The sequence below is a fragment of the Molossus molossus genome, unplaced genomic scaffold (genome assembly GCF_014108415.1).
Source record: "Molossus molossus isolate mMolMol1 unplaced genomic scaffold, mMolMol1.p scaffold_m16_p_1, whole genome shotgun sequence".
NCBI classification, from domain to species: Eukaryota; Metazoa; Chordata; class Mammalia; order Chiroptera; family Molossidae; genus Molossus; species Molossus molossus.
Genome location: NW_023425344.1, coordinates 205,514,646 through 205,536,652, shown reverse-complemented (window position 1 = coordinate 205,536,652; position 22,007 = coordinate 205,514,646). Strand labels below are relative to the sequence as shown.

General features: G+C 51.8%; 1 protein-coding gene across 3 annotated transcripts in view; it reads right to left on the bottom strand.

Annotated features, from left to right (window-relative positions):
• Positions 1-22,007, bottom strand: part of CORO2B (coronin 2B) — a 127,233-nt gene that overhangs the window by 7,380 nt on the left and 97,846 nt on the right. For all 3 annotated transcript variants that reach the window (XM_036244681.1, XM_036244670.1, XM_036244677.1), the window contains exons 3-4: positions 12,523-12,639; positions 267-416 (exon numbers count right to left, since the gene is read on the bottom strand). In XM_036244681.1, coding sequence (XP_036100574.1) covers positions 267-416; positions 12,523-12,639 — 267 coding nt within the window. The remainder of the gene's footprint in view (positions 1-266; positions 417-12,522; positions 12,640-22,007) is intronic.

The window sequence follows — 22,007 nt, the reverse complement described above, 5'->3', positions numbered from 1 at the left end:
TTTTTCCCACCAAGAGAGAGGTGGACTCCGAGTGGCATTGACTCCAGTCTGCCAGCCCCAGAGAAGGCAGTGCACATGCCTCCAGCCTCTGTGAACCCCAGGAAGGATGGGCACACAAAAAGTGCTCAGTTGTGTGTAGTGAATGAGTCAATGAGCAGATGAGACAATACTGATCAACATGCTCGGGAAAGTGACAGTGTTTCCTACAGGTCCCAAGATGCCCTTCTCTCTCCCTCCCCAGCCCCACTGCCTGCTAGGCTGCCCACCTTGTAGTCATAGCCGGCACTGAACAGGATGTTGTTGGTGGTGGGGTGCCACTCGACCAGCCCCACGCGCCGGCTGTGCCCGTGCAGCTCCAGGAGAGCCTCTGTCATGTTCCGCTTCAGCCCGCCCTCAGGGATCTCCCAGATGCGCACCTGCAGAGGGAACGAGGCCTAGGCTGGGTGGGTGGGCAGGAGGCCCGATGCCTCTCCCTCTGACACCAGGCTTCCGAGACCTGCCTGGTGAGGCACCTCATGGCCAGGGTGGTGGGCAGAACTGACTGAGGCCTGAAGGGAGGTTCGAGGGCGTGATTAAAGAGAAAAGAGACCATCTCCTCCCTTCCTCTGGGAGGTCTTCTCTAAGATGTCTCCGCAGCCCTCAGCAGCTATTATCACTGGCAAGTGATTGTTATGGACCAGACAGGCCCAAGGGGCGCACACTGAGCAGCTCCGAGCCAGCCTGTCTCTGCGTCCCTCCCCGCGCCCTTCCGAGAGATCTGCTTTCAGCCGCAGCTCCTCTGCTAGCAGCATATGGCCTTGTCCCCCCTCGGGTCCCCCAGGATGCACACCTGAGCAGAGGGAAACTCTTGTGGGAGGCCGGGAAGGCCCGTCTCTCCTGAGATGCCATAAAGCAGGGGGCAAAGATTCTGGTTAGATGTGGAGCCTGAGCTGCGAGGAGGCAGAGCCTGCAGGCAGCTGCTATTTCGAGAGGAGACGTACATGCTGACAGAGAAGCAGAACGAGGATCTGCAGGGAGGAGGAGGGGCTCGCAGTGAGGCAGAGGGGAGACTGTGTCCCCGGGGGTGGGGGCGGGACTGCAGTGTCTGCATCCTCTGAGTACCCTCCTCCCAAGACTTACACCGAGACTTACACCCACCGGGTGGGCTTGTTTTTGGAGCCAGAAGGGCTCTGCAGTCTCCTCTGCAGATGGGGGAACTTTGCCCGGCCTTGCCTACTGGCAGAATAAAACGAGCTACTGCTTATGAAAGTTGGTAAACTATAAAGTTCTCTAAGAACTAAGGAATTATACATCTTTTCCTAATTGTGGTTATTATCATCATTAATGCTATTTATTATGACCTGGCTAGTGGCGAGGAACGAACACACGTGACTACGACTCAGGACACCTTCAAAACAACCCTTTTTAAAGTCTGAACTCCACCCTTGCTAGCAAGGGGGAAAACAGCTTTGAGATACCATGTACAATCTTCCAAAACAGCCAACTTAAAAAAAGAGCCAGTGTTGGTAGATTGTGTTGTAAGTTTACTCAGTGCAGGTGGTATTATAAATCAGTCATCTTTCGGAAGCAACTTAGCCATCTTTAGTAGAAACCGCAGAGACATTTACATTATATTATCTGACTCAGTCATTTTGTTACTGGAGAAAAGCATAGGTGGTTTTTCCCTGTTGTGAGTGGGAGTGGGGTTCTTGGGGTACCCCTGGAATAAGCATTCCCAGAAGTCCCCTGGGAGGGTGAGATGTGGGAGAAAGCTTTATTCTGCGGAATTACATCCTTCAGTACAGCTGGAGTCAGAGTGTCCTTTCCGCGGTGGACACAGGCCCAGCACAGCATCAGGCTGGCTCCAGGCCGTCAGTCCCTGGTGGTGGGGTCCGCGTGGCCCTGGGCCATGTGGGCAAAGGCAGGAGCGCGAACCCCAGCAACAAGGGTCCCAAGGGCCCAGAAAGCACGAAGAGCACGAGAGTGAAGCCCTTTGTTCAGGGGATTAAGCAGCGGCCACGCCCGTTCTGGCAATGACTTTTGTTCCCAGGTGTGACTGACAGTAAGCACCTTCCCTATGTCACCCTGACTTTACTGGGCATGCGTCTATCTCCCCTTTGTCGGGTCCCTGGGGAATGTAAAGTTGTAACTTCCTGGCGAAGCCGCCAAAATGACATGCCTATATTTGGCCTTCCCTTCGCCTCTTTCCTGTTATTAATAATTAATTACAATGGTATCATTTTCATTCTTTTTTTTTTTTTATCCTCACCCGAGGACATTTTTTGATATTTTGTTCAGATAGAGTGGGAGGGAGAGATAAAGAGAGAAACATCGACGTGAAAGGGACACATCGAGTGGCTGCCACCCACACGACCCAGCCGGGGCCAGGGACAAACTGCAACTGAGGTACGTGCCCTTAGTGGGAACCGAACCCGGGTCTCTCGGGACTGCAGGCCGATGCTCTAACCGCTGAGCAAAACCGGCCAGGGCTCATTTTCATTCTTAAAATCCAATATAAGCAAAAATCTCTGTGCATGAAGATGTTCACTGTAACATCATTTACACAGGAAATTTAGAACCACGCCAAGGGACAACATGAGGAGAACACGGTCCTGTGCCATCTCGGTATGGAATATTAGCCATTCCACTACAATTCAGAAGGCTCTGAACAAACACAGAAAGCATGCTGAAGAAAGCCAGTTAGTTACAGGCAGTCTCAAGGGTAGGGGAGCAAGGCTGGGAAGTGGGGGCGCCCGAAGGGAGCTCCCTTAGCAGGCTTCTCGTCTTGGTGTCTTGCCCTCAGACATAGAAACGAGTATTTCCCACAGTCCGTTCCCCCGAAGACCCAGCTCCGCAGCCGCAGACACAGGGCCTTCAGGGAGAAAATGGCAGGTCCAGGCAAGGACTGGGGTCCCCCTTAGGTGTATCATTCTCGGTTTCAAACACACTGGAGAAGAAGTTACTCCCACTCTCCAGCGAAGCCCAGCACTGCCAAACAGCCCTTGGTGGTGGCAGGCCTGGGGCTGTGCATGTCACATCTGGTCACCAAGGCCCAAAGAAGCGCAGCTCGGGTGGAGCCTCAGGACAAGCCCGTTGTTCCCGGAGCCCCATTCCCGGGCAGCCAGCCACCCGAGGACCCTGCTGTGCCACGTGCCGGTGGAGGTAGAGGCAGGGGGAGCTGTGAAGCGAAGTCCGCCCGAGCTCTGATCTCACTGACTGGTTGATGACCTTGGAAGAGCCAGTAGACCCTTCTGCTCATGATCTTCGTCCAGATGATGAACTGGGACGTGTGCCCTTTTAGAGGTGCTCGGGTTAAAGTAAACTGGGCTCGAGAGTCCTTGTGAGTCTGAGGCTTTGTGGGTGTGACCGCTCCGCCTAGAAACCTGTGGGCTAAGCCATGGGGACGGGGAGGGCAAGCTGTCTGTGCCCAGGCTCAGCCCCGGGACTGGATCCACGTCCCATGGGGTGAAGGACTGCAAGGGAGAAGCCAAGGTGTTCTCACCAACAACCACTGGAGTAGAGTCCCAGGCAGGGCTCAGGGACCCTGAGGGAAAATGTCCCACAGAGCGGGAAGGAGGCGCCTTGCCTTATCTGAATCTGCCATCAGCCTCTCCCCTGCCTGGGCCTTGGCTTTCTCATGCACACATTGAGACAGTATAAGTTAATCTTCCAAACTTTCCTGCTGTTGACGTCATCGAATGTATCCCTGGGGAGAAGAGACTCACTCTGTTTGACCCACTGCTACAGCTAACAGTTGGTGTCACATGCTATAGGAGCCGAGAGGAGGAGCTGGAGTTCACAGTGGGCCTAGTGGCTGGAAAAGGAATTCCAGTTCCTTAGTACTCAAGGGATCTGTCGGAGGAAAAGAGTGGATGGACATGGGAGGAGCACTGTGGGCCTGCCCAGAAGTTGCTCTGGGAGGTTACTTCAATTCAACAGGAAACCCAGTAGGGTCTGCCAAACCAGATTTCTGGAAGGAAGGGGAGGGGAAAAGTGGCAAAATCTTTCTCTCCAGCAAGCCAGCTGTGCTTGGGACCATCCCCTTCTTAGGTCCCTGGGTCAGAGCCCTGTTTATCTCAGTTACAGTCATCAAACAAAATATGCTCAGCCCCTCCCTGCGTCACACCCTTTAGACGACCAGGGTATGGTCCTTGGTCTCAACTAGCTCACAGTCGTGTGGGGGAGACAGCAGACACGTGCAGACAACACTAAGGCAAGAGAGCTGATAAGGGCTGTTAGTCAAGCTACAAGCCAGTGCCGCTGTGCAGGAGGAAGGTGCAGCTGGCCGACAGCTCTGCGGTCCGATAAGCTCCACAGAAAGCCTGGCTCTGATCGCACTGGTCACGCGACTCCGGCCAAGCTCCTTGGTCCCTCTCAGCTTCGGCCTTTCATCTGAGGGAATAGTTATACCTCTAATTATAGTTGCTATGAAGACTAAATAAAGGTAAAATACCAAACAGATTACTGAGCACTTACTAGTATGTAACAATGCTTGTTACATACATTAATACCTTACTAATACATTATTAATTAAGGATCATATACAAATTTTATATAGGTTACATTTTATTTTTAAAAATGTTTTTAAATACATTTTTATTGATTTTTTTGAAAGATAGGAAGGGAGGGGGGAGAGAGGTAGAAACATCAATGAGAGAAACATCAATTGGCCGCCTCCTGCACACCCCCCACTGGGAATTGTGCCTGAAACCGGGGCCTGTGCCCTGACCGAGAATCGAACTGGTGACTCTTGGTGCATGGACTAATGCTCAACCAACTGAGCCACACTGGCAAGGCGGTCAAATTTTATTTTTGTTTATTTATTTTGTTGCTGTTGTTTAGGTCAAATTTTAGATGTGGTTTATATTTTTCATGTGCACTTTGTCTCCCTGTGCAGTCAATGTCTATGGTATCAAGTTTGTTTGCAGTTTACAGAATGCAGCACACATTTTCTCTTTATTATTACAGCGTGATTATGAGGGTATCTGGTGGGGTCTCTCTCTGCTTTTGACAAATTGAGGGTCACGGCTGCAGGTGACTTAGTACCAGGGTCCAGGAAGGGCCTACTCAGTGCCTCCAACAATACTGTTCCTAAAGGAAAGAATGTTCCGTGTAGGGGACCTGCTTGTTACACAGCTACAGCAGACACAGTACTTATTTTCTGTATTTGTGGTATAGGTGCTCAGAGAAGGAGCTGAAGGTCACAGTGGTCCTAAGTAGCTGGGAGAAGATATAAATATAGATTCCAACTACTTAGTATTTACTTTTTTAAAAAAAATGTTTTAAATTGATTTTTAGAGAGACAGGGAGGGAGAGGAAGCAAGAGAAACACTGATGTAAGAGAGAGACACTGATCGGTTGCCTTCTGTACATATCCCGACTGGAGCTTGAACCCGAAACCTGGGCATGTGCCCTGACATGGAGTCAACCAGAGACCCCGCTGTGCATGGGACAACACTCAACCTACTGAGCCACACCGGCCAGGACAGTATTTTTTTTTTAAAGCTCGATTTGGAACAGTGTGGGGAGAAACAGGAAAGCATACATTATGGTTTCTGCCCTCTGGAAGCATCTGATTTAGCTACACTACATTACAGTCATTGGTCTCAGGATTTCCATCCAACCACGCCACTGATACAAAGCCTGGAGCCAAGGTCCCAGCAGCTCCCGTAGCTTCTGCAGCAAGAAGAGAAGCCATGAGGGTCTAGCCCGGAGCTAGGAGGGTCCTGGACTCCCACCTCCCCATTTCTTGCCAATTATTCTGTTTACGACTAGAGACAGCCTGTCGTCACTCACCTAACAAGAAGTAGAATCTCAAAGTCTACATTAATGTTGGTATCTTCTGACCTGTTTCCCAATGTGAGAAACACATTACTTCCAACCCAGGGAGGTGAGAGAAGCCACCTGGGGGCCCAGAAGGAAGCGTGGCTGAGCATCTACTGCTGAGTCCCGTGAGGTAGCTGCTCGAGGACGAAATAAAACGGTAAATGTGGAGCTGGACATATAGAAGGATCTGTGTCACTTCTTCTTCTTATTATTATTTATTTTTATTTATGATTATTCTTACTTATACAGATCAGGGACTAAGGCACAGAGAAACCTGCCTGGGGTTGCACAGCTAGGAAGGGATGAGCTTCGATTCAAACTCAGGCAAACTACCCAGTTCCTCTCTTCTGCATCCCTGCCCCTGCCCACTCCCTTCCTTCTCCCCTGGCTGGACTCTGACCACCTGAGTAGGGCGTGGTCTCTCCTCCTGCTCGTCTATTGAAGAACAAAGGTGCAGCTCCCTGGCTCCAAGGATCTAGAAATCACCCTACTTGGGGCACAGACAACCATCGAGGCTGTCCGCCTGATGGTCAACTCCTCCGTGCAGGGGTGGGATCTCAGTCCCTGCCCTCTCTCCGGGATGAGGAACAGTGCCTGACACAGAACAGGCACCCCAGACACACTTGCGAAATGAACGAGGCACTGGAGGAAGCTGAGGAGGCCAGAGGCCAGCAGCAGGCTCAGCACGGCTCCCCCCTGGCCTGGGGGAGCGGGCCAGCCCTGACTCTGGCTGGTGGTGAGCGGAAGAGAAATCACTCCTTTCATCCTGATTTGGACGAGGAGCCCGGGTGGGGGGTGGATTTCTTTCCTGGATTCCGAAGCTCAGCATTCAGCCACATCCTTTTCAGAAACCAGTGGTGCCTACCTGGGGGCTCCGTGAGCAGAGAGCGAGATGTGGCAGAAAGAGCGTGTGCTTGGCGTCCGGCCCCAGCCCTCTGTCCACCCCTCGCTGGGCGAGTTATTTCAACTCTCTGGTCCCACTTAAGGCTATGGCTAAGACTGGCAGTTTGTGTTAATGGAGTTCGTAGCTTTGAAACGCTTTTACATTCATTTAATTCTCACGATGAGCCCAATATTGTACCCAATTTACTGCAAGGCAACTGACACCCAGAAAGTGAAAGGAACAGGCCCAAGGTCGCACATGCAGAAAGTGGCGGAGCCAGGATGTGAACCTGGGCCTCGGGCCTCCTAAGCCTGGCTGCTCAGCACGGGAGCCCCAGGGCCAGTTTCTCTGTAGCTGCCCAGTGCACTGGTGAGGCTCTCGGGACCAATGTCCTTCCATCTCTAGAAAGAGCATGTTACTCCCTTGCAGCTCCAAGAGGTATAGATTCTCAAGTGTGTGGGAGGGCAGGGTGGTGGGTGGCTTCTGGCTGCTTCCAACAGAGCTGACATCCTGCCCCATCCCTCCCTGGCTCCTCTGGGAGGGGTATCATCTCCGGGAGGGCGGATGGAGTGGGTGAGGGCAGCGTCTGGATGGAGGAGCAAAGGAACAGAAGGTAAAGGGAAGATGCAGAGTCTGGCCCACTGGGGAGAGTCCCTGCCTCCCTCTCTCTCCTCCTCCACCCTCCTGAGATGTCAGAAGCCTCTCCCTCGGTGGCTGCTGGAGAAGGTGCTGAGAGCAGGAGGCTTGGAAACCCACAGCCCTTCCCTGCCGCCTGCCAGCGCCCGCCCCCCCCCCCCCCAGCTGCAGCAGGAGCTATAAAAAGCACAGCCCTTCAACAATAGGTGACATCACCCAGCAGCAGAAAGAACTGGATTCTACCAGATGCCAGGAGTGACAGCCCCCACCCATCCCTCATGACAGGATCCCTTGGGGATGGCTTTGGGGACCGGCACTGGATCCCGGGAGGGATGGGTTAGACTACTAGGGGCCTGCTCACTCTCTGGGGTGTGGGAGGCTGATCTGAGGGACAGGGAGATTTTTCAAGGGATGGAGGATATGGGAAGGAAAGGAGCTGGGAGGGGTGGAGGCTCTGAATGTTCATGTCCTCTGAATGTTCTCAGACAAGAGGGCGGTGGAGGGATGCGGTGGGCGCACAGGCAGACCCCTGTGAGCAGCTCCGCTCCGGGCCCCTTGGGGCTGGTTCCCTGCAGCCCTGGTGTGTGTGTGTAGCACAGTGCCTGGCACACAGTAGGTCTGCTGAGTGCCCTCTTAGCCCTGGTCTGGATGTTGTTTCTGATGTGCAGTAAGTTGACTATTTGGGCCGGAGTGGATGGAGGGAGGGTGTCTCAGAGGCCTGCCCTTGAGGCACTTGGTGGAGGGAGGAAGGTCGGTCAGAACAGCCCAGCCAGACTGACAGGTCCACGGCCTGTGCACCCCATCCTCCAGGACCTGGTCAAGGTGCCCGCATGGGCTGTGCGCAGAGATGCCAAGATGGAAACACTGATCTCTGATGGCTCTGAGCCCTTCATGATGCTGAGCCTGTTTCCTCACCTGTGAAGCTGCGGCTGCTGGTGAGGTGCTCAGGGTTCTGGCTGGGAGTCGGAGACTGGATTCTGCCCCTGCCCGAGACACAGACTCCCTGTGTGACCTGAGCAAGGTGCTGCCCCTGGGGCCTCAGTGTGCCCTTCTCCAGGAGGGGCCAGGACCCAGCCTCAGGGCCTGTTGGCTCTAGGCCAAGCCCCTTGGCCCTGAAGCTGGGGAGGGGCAGAGACCTATGGGACACAGTTGGGTTCTGAGCTGCAGTTTCTGGAGCAGCTGGACTGGCAAGCGACAGCTTAGCTCAGCTCCTCTCTGTCTGGAGACTTAATCGCCTTCTCCCTGGATCAGCAGCCGGAGCCAGACCGTCCCTCCCTGTGCCCCCAAACCCTGTGTCCTTTCTCCTCACACTCCTGCCCTGGGTGCTCCCCTTCTCTCTGTGGAGCCACATTCCAGCACTTGTCCGGCTGGCTTGGGCCCCCTCCTCCACAGAGCTGCAGCCCCAGGAATTCCCTTCCCCGGCGCCCCCACCCCCCAAGCATGCGGCGTCACCCACACACCGCACACCTGGTGTCCCGGCTTATGTTCAGATGGCTTGAGAGGCACAGGCCTCGCTTCAAAGTGCAGCTGCTCACCCTGGCATCCCAAGCCTTCCCTCTCTGCCCCCACCCCCTGGGAATCCCTCCGGCCCACTCCTCCCCTGGCCAGCTCCCAGCGTTCCAGCCACACCAGACACCTCCATCTTCCAAGCACACCCTACGAACTCTGCTGTGGCTCAATGTGCCTGCTGCCCCCAAATCCGTATGTTGAAATCCTAACCCCCAAAGGTGATGTTATTAGAAGTCAGGCCTTTGGGCGGTGATCTGGTCACGAGGGTGGAGACCTCGGGAACTGGATTAGTGTCTTAAGAAAGAGTCTAGAGCGCTCTAGCCCTTCACAGTGTGAGGGCACAGAGACCCCTGACCATGTGGGCACACTGAGCTCTGGCTTTCTAGCCTCCAGAACTGTGAGCGATAAATGTCTGCTGACTGTAAGCCACCCAGTCTGTGGTCTGCTGTTACATTGCCTAAGACACTGCCCCTCCAGGCCTGTGCCTTTGCCCCCTTCCTGGGCACCCTTACGTCCTTTCTCTGCCGCCAAGGTCCTCCTTCTCCAGGGTCCTGCTCTCTCCAACCTCTTCTGCCCTGCTTGCACCTTGGTCAGAAAATCCCTCTCTCCCTGGGCGCACAGCCCTGTTTGACTTGCGCGGCTGCAGCCTCCATTCTGCACCGCATGTCAGTGAATGGGGCGTGACGCTGCCCCCTGCTGGTGGCGTTTCGAGGGCAGGACTGAGACTAGCGGGCACAGAGCTAGGCACAGACCTTCTTTCCTCCTCACAACCACTGCCCAGGGGTGTGTCATCATGATGACTGTTATAAAGATGAGCGAAACTGAGGCTCCGAGAGAAGTAACATGCCCTTGGTCACCCGGCTGGTAAATGGTGAAGCTGGGATCCAATCCCAGCTCGGTCAAATTCCACAGTCGAACTGCCTTGAAGCCCGGCATCTGGGAGCCTGGTGGGCACCCTGCGGGCCCCCCGTCGGTGTGTGGAAGCTGGAGGAGCACTGGGCCTGTGTGGCCAGGGCTGGGGCTTGTGCTGAGCGCACAGCATGCATGTCCGGTTTACCAGCCGGGGTCCTGGAGCGCGCGGTACCGGACCTCAGGTGAAGAAGGTGCTGAGCTGGGACTGGGCAGGGCCATCAGCACCAGTGAGCCCTGCCACCCTCGGCCGACTCGGGCAGACATTTCCCCCTGAGGAGGAGCCAGGACAGCCAGTGACCCCGAGAGCCCTGCCCTCACCCGTCTGTCCCCACAGCAAGCTGGACACTGCTCTTCTCTCTCCCGGCTGGCTCCTCAGACAGACACGACACTGGGGGCCCGAGGCTTCCCACAAACTCTGTGGATTTGTGTCATGATGAGACTTCGTAGAGCAGGAAGGGCTTGGGACCACAAGCTCTCCTCGCCTTCCTCGTTGTACGACCTGCCCCCAACCCTCAGTTTGGGGGTGGCAGTGCCTGGCTCACAGGGAGCTGTGAGGGCTAACTATGTGTCAAGTGTCCAGCCCAGACTGAGTGGAGGAGGTCAGTGCAAGGCAGCCCCCAGGTACAGGGATGTTTGCTCCCTGATGGCTGGTCACAGTCACTTAATACCTTAGCAAGCAGTGATGGGGCTGGCTGTGGGTGCTGGCACTCCGGGGGCTCCCTGCACTCAGAAGAGAAGGATGGGCAGCGCCTCCACCGACCATTTCTCCCACTGAACCCAGGACTTACCCGCACTGACCACTGACCCCTCCAGCCCCCACCAGCTCCAGGTGCCTCCTTCCCAGCCCAGAAGCAACCAGTGACCTCGTTTTTCAAACCTGTCCTGGGTTCCATCTCCTCACGTCCATCCTCTGGCCTGCCTGTGCTCTGACCCCAGTCACCGTCCCCATTTAGCTGAAGAAAGTAACCGAACCTAATGGCCCGTGTCATCCCCAGTTCTCGATCCTCGGCTCCCGTGGGCCCTGCTCTCACTGCTGCAGCTCTGAGGAGTCCTCTCGGGCTGACCGAGGCCTTTGGCTTCAGGAACTGGTCAAGCCCATCCCCCTCTCTTAGCCCCGCCCCCCCGCTCTCATTTACCAGCTACTGTGCCAGCTGACCTCCTCCCCACAACTTTATTACCCAGTGGAGACTGTTTACTGTGACCCTTTGTTTGTCTTTGGATAATTGATTAGTTGAGCTATTTTCATTCACTCACACATTTATCTTCCCATTCATCCATCTATCCATTTACTTTTATCTAATCATTCTTCCTTCCGTCCATTATCCATCCACCCAGTTATCTCTTAACCATCAGTGTAGTCATCCATCCAGCAATCTATTAATCTATCCACCCACCCGGCCATCCATCTATCCAGGCGTCCATCCAACCATCCATCCCATTCAACACCTACTAAGCATTTACTAGGAAGTAGGCTCTGTGTTAGGTGCTTGGAATTCAGAACCTCTGTTCTCAGATCACAGTCTAGTCTGGAAAGACAGGAGACATGAGCTTTTGAGTTCCTTCTAGTTCCAATATCCTGGGAGCCTACGCCCTGGACCCGGGACATGCCAGTGCGCGCTAGGTAGATGCTCTGGCCTGACTGGAAGGCTGACCTTCCTTCACTTGGGAACCCCAGGGGCTCAGGCAGCTCCTCCTCATTGCTCAGCGATGCTCTGAAATCCCCTCTTGCTTCTGAGCTATGCATGGACGGTGTCCCGGGGCGGTGTGAGAAAAGGCATAGGCCCCTCTGCAGAACCGGGAAGGCTACTGCCACACCTGACCCGACCTCCACCTGTGAAAACCAGCAGAGCTCGGGGGAAGGGTGGCCAGAAAACAACTTCACATGTAGCTCTCCCTGGATTCTTTTTTTTTTTTTTTTTTATCCTCACCCGAGGACACTTTTTCGTTTTTTGCTCAGATAGAGTGGGAGGGAGAGAGAGGAGGAGAGAGAAAAACATCAACGTGAAAGAGACACATCGAGTGGCTGCCACCCGCACGACCAACCAGGGCCGGGGACAAACTGCAACCGAGGTACGTGCCCTTAGCGGGAACCGAACCCGGGTCTCTCAGGACCACAGGCCGACACTCTAACCGCTGAGCCAAACCGGCCAGGGCTCTCCCTGGATTCTTTATCCCTCTTCAAATTCTTTCTGCCCTTTCTCCCTCCATCTCCATCTCTCCTACCTGCTCTCTCTTCCTCTTCCCTCCTCCTCATTTCCCTTCTCCTATTTTCTCTCTTTCCATTAAGTGGTGGAACACATGGAGTTCAAATTCTGGGCCACCACTGTGGGCCCTTGGACAAGTCATGACGATTCTCAGGCCACTGTCCCTCCCTAAAGCCATGGCTCCCAGGTGACAAAACCAGACGGTGCCTTCGCCATGCCCAGCCTGCAAAATCAAGGCTCTCTCCTCATGGTTCATCCATTTCCTTCCCTGTTCCTACCCTCCTTGTCCCTGCTCCCTCCTGCCTTCTCCTTCTGAGACCACAGACAGGTGCTGAGTCACACACTTAATCTTTTTGTTCTAATTCTCACCCCTACAATCAACACCTCCAAGTGAAATCGCTCTAACAGCACAGATCTGTCAGACAGTCTATGAATTTGCTCCCTCAGTCCTTCTCCTGGCTCCCCTCCCCAGCCTGGGGCAGAAGACGCCGAAGAAGGAAGACGGGAGTTAAGAAGGAAGGCCTCCAGGAAGAAGAAGGGGGGTCCACCCTCCTCGAGGACACCCCTGCTCACCGATGTGTCCTCTGAACACGAGGCAATGATGTTGTCAATGAAGGGGTTCCACTTGATGTCCAGCACGTTCCCCTGGTGCCCACAGACCTTGGGGTAGTTGGGTTCAATCCTGCCTGTCTGCCGAGAAGAGAGAGAGCAGGAGATTAGTTTGATGGCCCAGGGGTGGCCCTGAACAGAGTCTTTACTCTGGGCCTCTACACTGTCTTACTCATCTTTGAGTTCCGGCGTCAGGCTGGGCCGGATTGCTCTGGGCTGTGTCCTCCCCACACTGATGGTGAAGGGGGTGGTGCGCTAGTCCAGATGACGCCTTTGTGCAAATTAGCAAAAGGTGCCTCTTCCTCGAGTAAAAACGTTTCACGTTAAACATTAAAATGAATGACCACAGGCTGCTGCGCTGGCAGGACATACGCCACACAGGGGCGCATGCACTCTCCCAGGGCCCACACTGCCCACTGCCCAGGAGAGGGGCTGCACTCAGGTGTGGGTCAGGAGGAGGCTCTTTCCTGCTGCTCCAGGAGTCAGCCGAGAGGCCCGAGCCCCTGCATCGATGCAAGCACTGTCGTATGCCTAAGTTATTCTGCCTGCGACATGGACGGTGCTGCGGCTTGTTGGATGTGGCGGCTTGTTCAGCGTGCACCTTACACACCTGTACACAATGCCCTGTGGGGAAACGCAGTCTTTGGAGTCACAAGCGCCTGAGTTTGAATCAAAGCTCTGCCACCTTTCAGCTGTGTGGCCTGGGGGGAAGTCAATGAATGGCTCTTAGCCTTGGTTTCTTCATTTCTGAAACGAGGACAGCAACACCTTACCTCTTAGCATTGTTGTGAAGATTAACTGAGCTTATATGCTTAGCAAAGTGTTACGGTGGAGTTTACCATCATAAAACTGTTCAATATATGATAGTTATTATTATTTTACAGGCTAGATGATACCTCCTCCAGGAAGTCTTCCCTGATCTCTCTCAATGGGTTAAGAGCTTCTCCTCTGTGTGCTCACAGCATTCTGGGCTTCCCTCCATTATAGCATCATCACATGGAATTGCAGTCTGTCTATTTGTGAGCAACTGAGGACAGGGCCTGTCATCTTTGTCTCTGAATCTCCCACTCTTAACAAGCCTGGCACATAGTAGGTGCTCAGTACATAACCTGAAAGACATCCTGTGAGAGAAATAGAGTCCATAAAAGATGGAACAAGGGATGTGGGGCTGAAGGATATGGGAAGGGTATGTCCATGCTTAGTGGTTATGAAGGTGGCAGGGAGCCCTGGCTGGTTTGGCTCAGCAGTTAGAATATCGGCCTGCAGTCCAGAGAGACCCAGGTTCAGTTCCCGCTAAGGGCATATGCCTCGGTTGCAGTTTGTCCCCGGCCCTGGTTGGGTTGTGCGGGTGGCAACCACTCGACGTGTCCCTTTCACATCGATGTTTCTCTCTCTCTCTCTCTCCCTCCCACTCTATCTGAACAAAAAATGTCCTCAGGCGAGGATAAAAAAAAAAAAAAGTGTGTCAGGGAAAGAAAGGAAAATTGTAGGCAGAAGCTCTGTCTTCACTTTTTTAATACTAGCTTTTTGGTGGTTTGGAAGAAACAAGGAGGTTTTTAAATTTTTATTTATTTATTTGTTTGTTTGTTTATTTATTTATTTATTTAGGTTCGTGCCCCTAGTGGGAATAGAACCTGGGACTGACTGGTCTGCAGGCCGACGCTCCAACTGCTGAGCCAAACCGGCCAGGGCGGGAGGTTTTTTTTTTAATACTAATTTTTTAGGGGATTGGGTAGAAATGGGGAGAGTTTTTCCAATCACTGCCCATCTGTTAACGGTGGTCGGTGTTCAGAAGCGTGGGCAGGTCATACCTTACTCTCCATTAGGTTCCGGGGCTGCAAACTGAGGCCGAGAACCAGTTTCTCCAAGGCCCTGATATGCGTCCCTACACTTCGCCAGTGTGGTGGCCATGAGCGATTTCAGTGTCGTCCTGCCGTAACCTCGCTCCACACACTTCCTGCCTGCACCCCTACCAGCTCATTTCCAGATCCTTTGGGGGTTTGGTGACCCAGCAATGGCAGGAGAGGTAAGAACGGTGGGATGGAGGGTGAGGAATGAGGCAGAGGAAGAGACAGAGGAAGCAAGCCTCAGAGGCTGTACTCCAGAGAACTTGGCCGACGCTGTGCACGGTGCGGAAATCGGAGAATGGAGGGAAAGGATTTGGGTGTCCATTAAGAATGGAATTCCCTTGGACAGTCCATGAGGGATGCAATTCAAATTGGGATATCTCTTCCAATTACTTTCAGACTGTTGGGCAATGTTTCTTTAATGAGACTTTGAGCAGAGACTGAGTCACATGTGGTCCTGGGATTTATTAGGGTTACACTTTATCTTCTTTAACTCTTCTAACAACCCTATGAAATAGACTTGAGGAAGTTAAGGCCCAGAAGGGCTAAGCAACAAGCCCAGGGTTACCCAGCTGAAGGTGCAATGTGGATTCCCACCCAGGGGTGATCCTCAGAGCGGAGCGTTTGCACCCCACTGCTCGTCGTTGGCCAGGTCCCCTCCTCCAGCTCTGACTTCCATGGGCAGAGGGGCCCTGCACCGTCTGGTTCCACAGCTCACTCCCTCTCTGACAGAGCCATTCCTGACACCCGATCCCAAAGGCTGCAATGGAACAATCCCTGAGCAAAGCTGTTTGCATTAAGCTTTTGGCACCCAGCCCAGCCCAGGTAAATCTGAGGGGCAGGGAATCAGTCAATAGGTGGCCATCAGCTAACAGCAGCTCTGGCCAGCAGCCTGTGGGCGATGCACTAGAGGGGCCGGTGAAGCAACATCCCTGGAACCTATTCAGAGGTCAGAGCCCCACTTTGGGAAGTGAGTAAGTCTTTTTGAAACAGAGAATAATCTCAGTGTAATGTATGTGTCCAGGTGGACCTCTCTTTGTACAATGGATGCATCCCCCAATGGGGGGAGGGAATTATAATGATCATGACTTCATCACACTGGTGTTTATGGGAATGGTGACCCCTAGGGCTTTGCAGTGCACAGCATGCTTGGCTCTCCGTGGCAGCCCAGAAGGGAAGGCTTTCTGCCCGGCAGCTCTGATCGTCCTGTTTTCTATAGTGGGGTTTCACCTAAAGTTGTGTTAGAAAGACAAGTTCCATTGCTAAGAAGAAAAGTTTGAAAACCAGTGTTCTATAGAGAAATCAAGCAAATTGAAAATACAATTATTAACTGCAGGAAAAAAAAAAGTTTTATGAGAAAGCTAACGCAATCATAATGTATGATTTATATACAATACTCACATAGTTGTGATAATAAAAATCCCAAATATTTATTTAAACAAGAGTTGTGCCTTATTTTTTTAATTAAAATAATATGTTTTTATTGATTTTTTTAGAGAGAGAGGAAGGAAGAGAGAGATAGAAACATCGATGTGAGAAACAACCGGCGGCTCCTTCACACACCCTGCCCGAATCCTGGGCACGTGCCCTGACCGGGAATCGAACTGGGACCTCTCGGTGCACGGGATGAGGCTCAATCCACTGAGCCACACCTGCGGAGCAAGAGTTGTGCTTAAATGTGCTGAGCGGACAGAGCTAGGGAAGTATGTGTGTGTGTGTGTGTGTGTGTGTGTGTGGTAAGAGGGGAGCTAGGAGCGCCAGTTCCCATCATCCATAATGGAAAGTCAATAGACAAGGTCTAAGATTTTAAAAATCAAGGCATGGCAGTAAAAATCAGACAATTAAGAAATATGGGGGTAAGTGCAAAAAGAAACAGCTAAAAGCAATGAAAGTAGCCACTTCAGGGAGTGGGAATGAGGGGTGCAGCAAAGTGGGGCAGGGATGGGGGAGAGGCCATGGTAGGCTGGTAAATGGCGACCAACTGGTTCTCCAGGGGGAAAAGGCCCTGGTTTCTAGCATGTGCCCATTTGAGTGGTGTAAATATTCCCACTGTGGCTAATTTCAAGTTGCAGGGGGAGACTACCAAAAGTAGAGTTAGAAGAGACTCACAGAAGCACACATTATATAATATTTCTACCTTATAGACACAGTCATCCTCTGGTATCCACGGGTAATTGGGTCCAAGACCCCTAAAAATACCAAAAGCCACAGATACTCAAGTGCTTTATATAAAATGACATAATATTGCTTATAATTTATGAACATCCTCCCGTATACCTTAAATCATTTCTAGATTACTTACAATCCCTAATACAATGTAACTGCTATATAAATAGTTGTTATACTGTATTGTTTAGGGAATGAAGATTAGAAAAAGTCTGTACATGTTCAGTGCAGATGTGACCATAATAGGCCTCATTCCATAGTGCACAGCAGCACCAATGTCACTTCCCCACAGTTCAGGTCTGTGTTTGGTTGAATCTGAGCATGCGGAACCCCAACTAGCAGAGCCCAACTGCGTGAAAGACATAAATAACCTCAAGAGCACAAACTAGTAAAATAATGAGAAAATAATGACTTCAATATTTAGTAGGTCTGTTTTTAATATAATTTATTTAATTGAAAGTTTGCATAATTTAATTCTTAATAATGGCTGTGTTTAACAACCAGCTTGCAAAACTCCTAAGAATGTAACAGCAGGCTCTCACAGGCCAGCGCGAGCCGACCCCAGCACGTGGCTGGTGGTGCCCTCGGCCTTGCCACACTGCTAGACGTCGTGGACTCTGCACAATTCCTTTGCTAGGCAGAAACATTTAAGAGCAAACAAGTAGCCCTGGCCGGTTTGGCTCAGCGGTTGGCGCATCAGCCTGCGGATTAGAGAGTCCTAGGTTCGGTCCCCGCTAGGGGCACGTACCAAAAAAAAAAGAGCAAACAAGTAAAATGCATGTACCAAGTGTTTTAAAGGAAGCTCGTTTTGAAATTTTTAAAAATGTGAACAATCAAATAAAAAAAAAAAGTGAACAATTCTCTTCAAGACCCCCCAGATGCCTTTGTTTCCTTCCCCAGTTTCTGTAGGGGGTGTGACTAGAGACCAAACCCGCATCTGGGTCCTGACTGCTACACACCGCTACTGTCTCGTACGCATACTAATACTCACATGGACACTAATAGCTATCACTACTTTATCATATTGATATAATCAAATTTACTCCTCAGAACCCCATCTCACAGCTGAGAAAACAGGTTTCACAGAGGAGTCAAAGTTTTTCAATGTTTCATAACTTCGAAACACTGTTTAGATGGTCAGCTCACAGAACTGTCCCAGTGGTAGGGTGCTCAGGGGTCCTGAGTCTCATCTGCCACCTGGTCCTTGAATCTCAAAGACAGTTGCAGCCTCGATAGACCTTGTTGCATAGGGTGGGGTGGGGAACCCCATTACTGGGCATCTGCACTCACTAGAGAGATTCCTTAGTGGATCATATCCCAAAGGCCTCAAAGGACAAGCCCAGTCCCTCTGCAGCGGGACAGACCTTCACTGGCAAAGGTTGGATGGCGGCTGTTGTTACCCTGAGTCTTCTCAGGGAGGAGTCCAGCGTTGGGGATCAGCTGTAGCTCATCCCTGTCCGCCAAAGACAAAATCAGAAGGGCCGGACTGAGGCCTCCCTGCAGGGCGGGAGCGAGTGTGAGCTATCTGCGGCCTTCCTGCAGGTCCACGGGACAGAGTCTCAGAGACTTTGGAAGGTTCACAGGCTTTGACCAATAATTCCACTTTGGGAATTCATCCCAGAGAAATCAACAGAGAGGCGCGCTCGGCGTCCATTGCTGTCTTACTTATAACAGGGAATGATTTTTAAAATGCCCAACATTGGGGCATCACCAAAATGAGTTGCAGCACACCAATATAATGAAATATTATAAAAGTATAACATTTTGTATTTTGAAAATATACCATACGTATATGACATGGGACTTGCTCAAGATCTAATGTTTACTGAAACAATCAGAATCAAGTTATATACACAAAACGACCTCTACCTATTAAAAAATACACACACACCCTATAGCTTTGATTGAAAAATAGTTGAGCCCTGGCCAGTTTGGCTCAGTGGTTGGAGCGTTGGCCTGAGGACCAGAGAGTCCCGTGTTTGGTTCCCACTAGGGGCACGTACCAAAAAAATGAATAAATAAATAAATAAAGTTCTCACCATACACATGTACAGAGGTGACCATGTGAGGTGATGTCCTTATTAACTTACCTCTATTTATTTATTTTTTATTTATTTATTTTTTTTAGTTTTGGTAAAATAAAATTTATTATTTTTTTTCCATGGATTTTTATTTATTTATTTTTTTTGTTGTTACAGATGTTTCTCCTTTTTTACCCCATTGGCACCCCCCCCATCCCCCCCGCCCTGTCCCCGGCTTTGTTGTCCACGTCCATTGGTTATGCATACATGCATATATTATTAACTTACCTTTAGCCCAGCTAGTGTGGTTCAGTGGTTGAATGTCGACCCATGCACCAAGAGGTCGCTGGTTTGTTTCCCAGGCAGGGCACATGTTCAAGTTGTGGACTAAATCCCCAGTGGGGGGTGTACAGGAGGCGGCCAATTAATGTTCTCTCTCATCTATGTTTTCATCTCTCTCTCTCTCCCCCTCTCCCTTCCTCTCTCTCTAAAAATCAAAAAAAAAAAATATTATAAAAAGAAAAATTAAAAAAGAAAAAAGAAAAATAGTCGTCTCTGGTTTTGGTCAAACAGGTTTTAAAGAAATAAGAGGCAGGCTGGAGTCTACCAGTTTACATGTTTCAGAAGCTTTTGTGGAACGCACATGTGTTTTCTCATACAGGCGTCTCTAGGTCCTTGTTACCACCAGAACGGTTTGGGGTGGGGCGGGGTGGGGAATAAGATCCTTTAAGTTGAATAAAATTACATAATTAATTGAAAGCGAGTTTCAGCTTGTGTGTGTGCACGTGAGTTCAGACAGCCAAGGCCGGGCACTCCCTTGCGGAGGTTGGCAGTCCGGCTCACCTAGCAGGCCGCCCGGGGGAGCGGCGGGTGCTCTGGGCCTCCGTCCAGGCTTTATCTGAACCCAGTGAACTGACTGAGGATGAGATATTTTCAAAACAACCTGCATTGCAGCTTCAGCTTCCTAGAATCTTGCATCGCTGCAAAGTTGAATTCTGTACACAGAAGCCAAATGTTTTCTTACCTGGGAATCAGCTTAGCAAAGCAGAAAGAACAGACTCTGAGCAGGAGGTAGGATATCTAGGCCCAGTTCCATACCCACCTCACTAGCTGAATGACCTTGAACATGACCCTGGCCTCTCTGGGTTTCCCAGATTTCTGGACTCTGGGCTAATGCCCTTTCTGCTTCTCGGTGGCTGCCCTTCTTACTGTGTGAAGCAAGGGACAGTTGCAAACAGAGGCCTGCTTCTGCTGAGCAGGGACAGAACGCGGTCCCACACCCGGTCCGAGGTACGTGCCCTGTCAGGAAGACGCAGGGTGGCGGCACTCATGGTGCCAGTGAAAAAGGGACCGGTGGCAGGAAGAGACCACTTGACAAGTGCTTATAAAGTGCTAGGCCCTGTGCTAAGCAATGTATGTACATTATTTAATTTAGTTCAATTCTTGTAACAACCCTACACAGTTTTTTGAAATGTATTGATTTTGAGAGAGAGAGAGAGAAACATTGATTTGTTGTTCCATTTATTGATACAGTCGTTTGTTCACTCTTGTGTGTGCCCTGACTGGAGATCAAACCCACAACCTTGGTGCACAGGGACGATGCTCTAATCAACTGAGCTACCTGGCCTGGGCAACCCTACATAGCTTTATGAAATCCTTTCAACCCTCCTGTAACAATCCATTTTACAGATGAGAAAACTGAGCTCTGGGCCGTGACTTGCGGAGGTGACACAGGTGGGCATCAAGGACCTGGAGTTGCACCTGGCGCTGTCCGGCACCTCAGCTATGCTGCCTCCTAGCTCAGAATGTGGGCGAGGTGCTTGATTAACTAGGAGGAAGTGGCAACTCCAAGTGCCCCTACACCTGCTCTCGGAGACTCTCCCTTCCTTCCTCTCTCACTTAGGCACACCCCTCCTCCTAGCGGTTCCCAAACTTTGCTCCATTTTGGAATCACCTGGGAAGTTTAAAAAATCCCAGTGCCCAGGTTGTACCCTATATAGATTTGATCACAACATCTGGGATCCAGGCATCAGTATATATATATATATATATATATATATATATATATTTTTTTTTATCCTCACCCGAGGACATTTTTCCAGTTTTTGTTCGGATAGAATGGGCGGGAGAGAGAGAGAGAAACATCGACTTGAAAGGGACACATCAAGTGGTCACCACCTGCACAACCCACCCAGGGCCGGGGACAAACTGCAACCGAGATACGTGCCCTTAGCGGGAACCGAACCCGGTCTCTCTGGACCGCAGGCTGGCGCTCTAACCGCTGAGCCAAACCAGCCAGGGCCGGGCATCAGTATTTTTTTAAAGATCCCCTAGTGATCCAACAGGCAGCGGAGTTTGGGAAGCACTACCCTAGAGGCTCTCTACAATGCTCATGCTCCTGAGACAGGCCCGGTGTTAGCAGTGTGGGCGCCGAGGGTGGCGTGAAAAACCAGAGAACCTTATTGCATGCTTAATGCAGACTCACTGCAGAAGCCACAGATAAGCAAACAGGGAGATAAGAGTCCCATCGGGAGGACCCAGGGTAATGGATAATGCCACCCTGGCCGTCACGCTCCCTCCACGAGGCAACCCAGGCATCCCAGACCTTCCGGTGAGGCTGCCCGCGGTCTCCTCTGCTCTCCCCCCTCTGGGTGGAAGTTGATACTGACCGAGACAGCCATGATAAAACAGGCCCCGTAGTCCTCCTCCAAGTTCTGGGCAAAGGTCAGGCCCTTGTGTCCCAGCCTTCCGGGTCTGAAGGAGGTCTTGCCCCCAACTCACAGCCCTTGACACTTGTCCGAGCCCTTACACATACGCGGTCCTAATGACTATTGCCCGGGGAAGGTGGGCTCGGTAAAGGAGACTTGCTCCTGGCCACCCTACCTGGCTGACAGCCAAAGGGGGTTTGTGCAGGTGCAGAGCTCTGGACACCGTGGCCTCCCAGGCAGCACAGGGGGAGCTCACCCCCTCGAGACTGCCAACACTAGCACTGGCCTTCTCCACCCCCCACCCCCTTACACAGGCCAAGCTCTCCTGGGGACACGGGGCCTGGACCACTCTGGGGTTCGGCTACAGGCTCTTCAGTGTCTCCCGGTTCTTGGCCTCAAGCAGGCCTCATCCTACATGCTCCTCCCAGAGACCCTTCCACGAAGAGCACCCAGTGGAAACCCACCCCAGACGGGGAGGGACGGAGGGATGGATGACCCTGAGGTAGGACAGAATCCAGCCCAGGTCCGGGGCAGTTCCCAGGTCAGCCCTCTGCTTTTACACCCGGAGGCCTAGACGCCAGCCGTACCAGGGACCCCGCCAGATCTTACGTTTCTCAGGGGGTGCTGCCGAGAGTATAAAAATCCCTCCTTCCATTTGCCATCTGGTTCAAGGAAGGAGGAGAGAAAGGGGACCCTCTGGCCCGGAG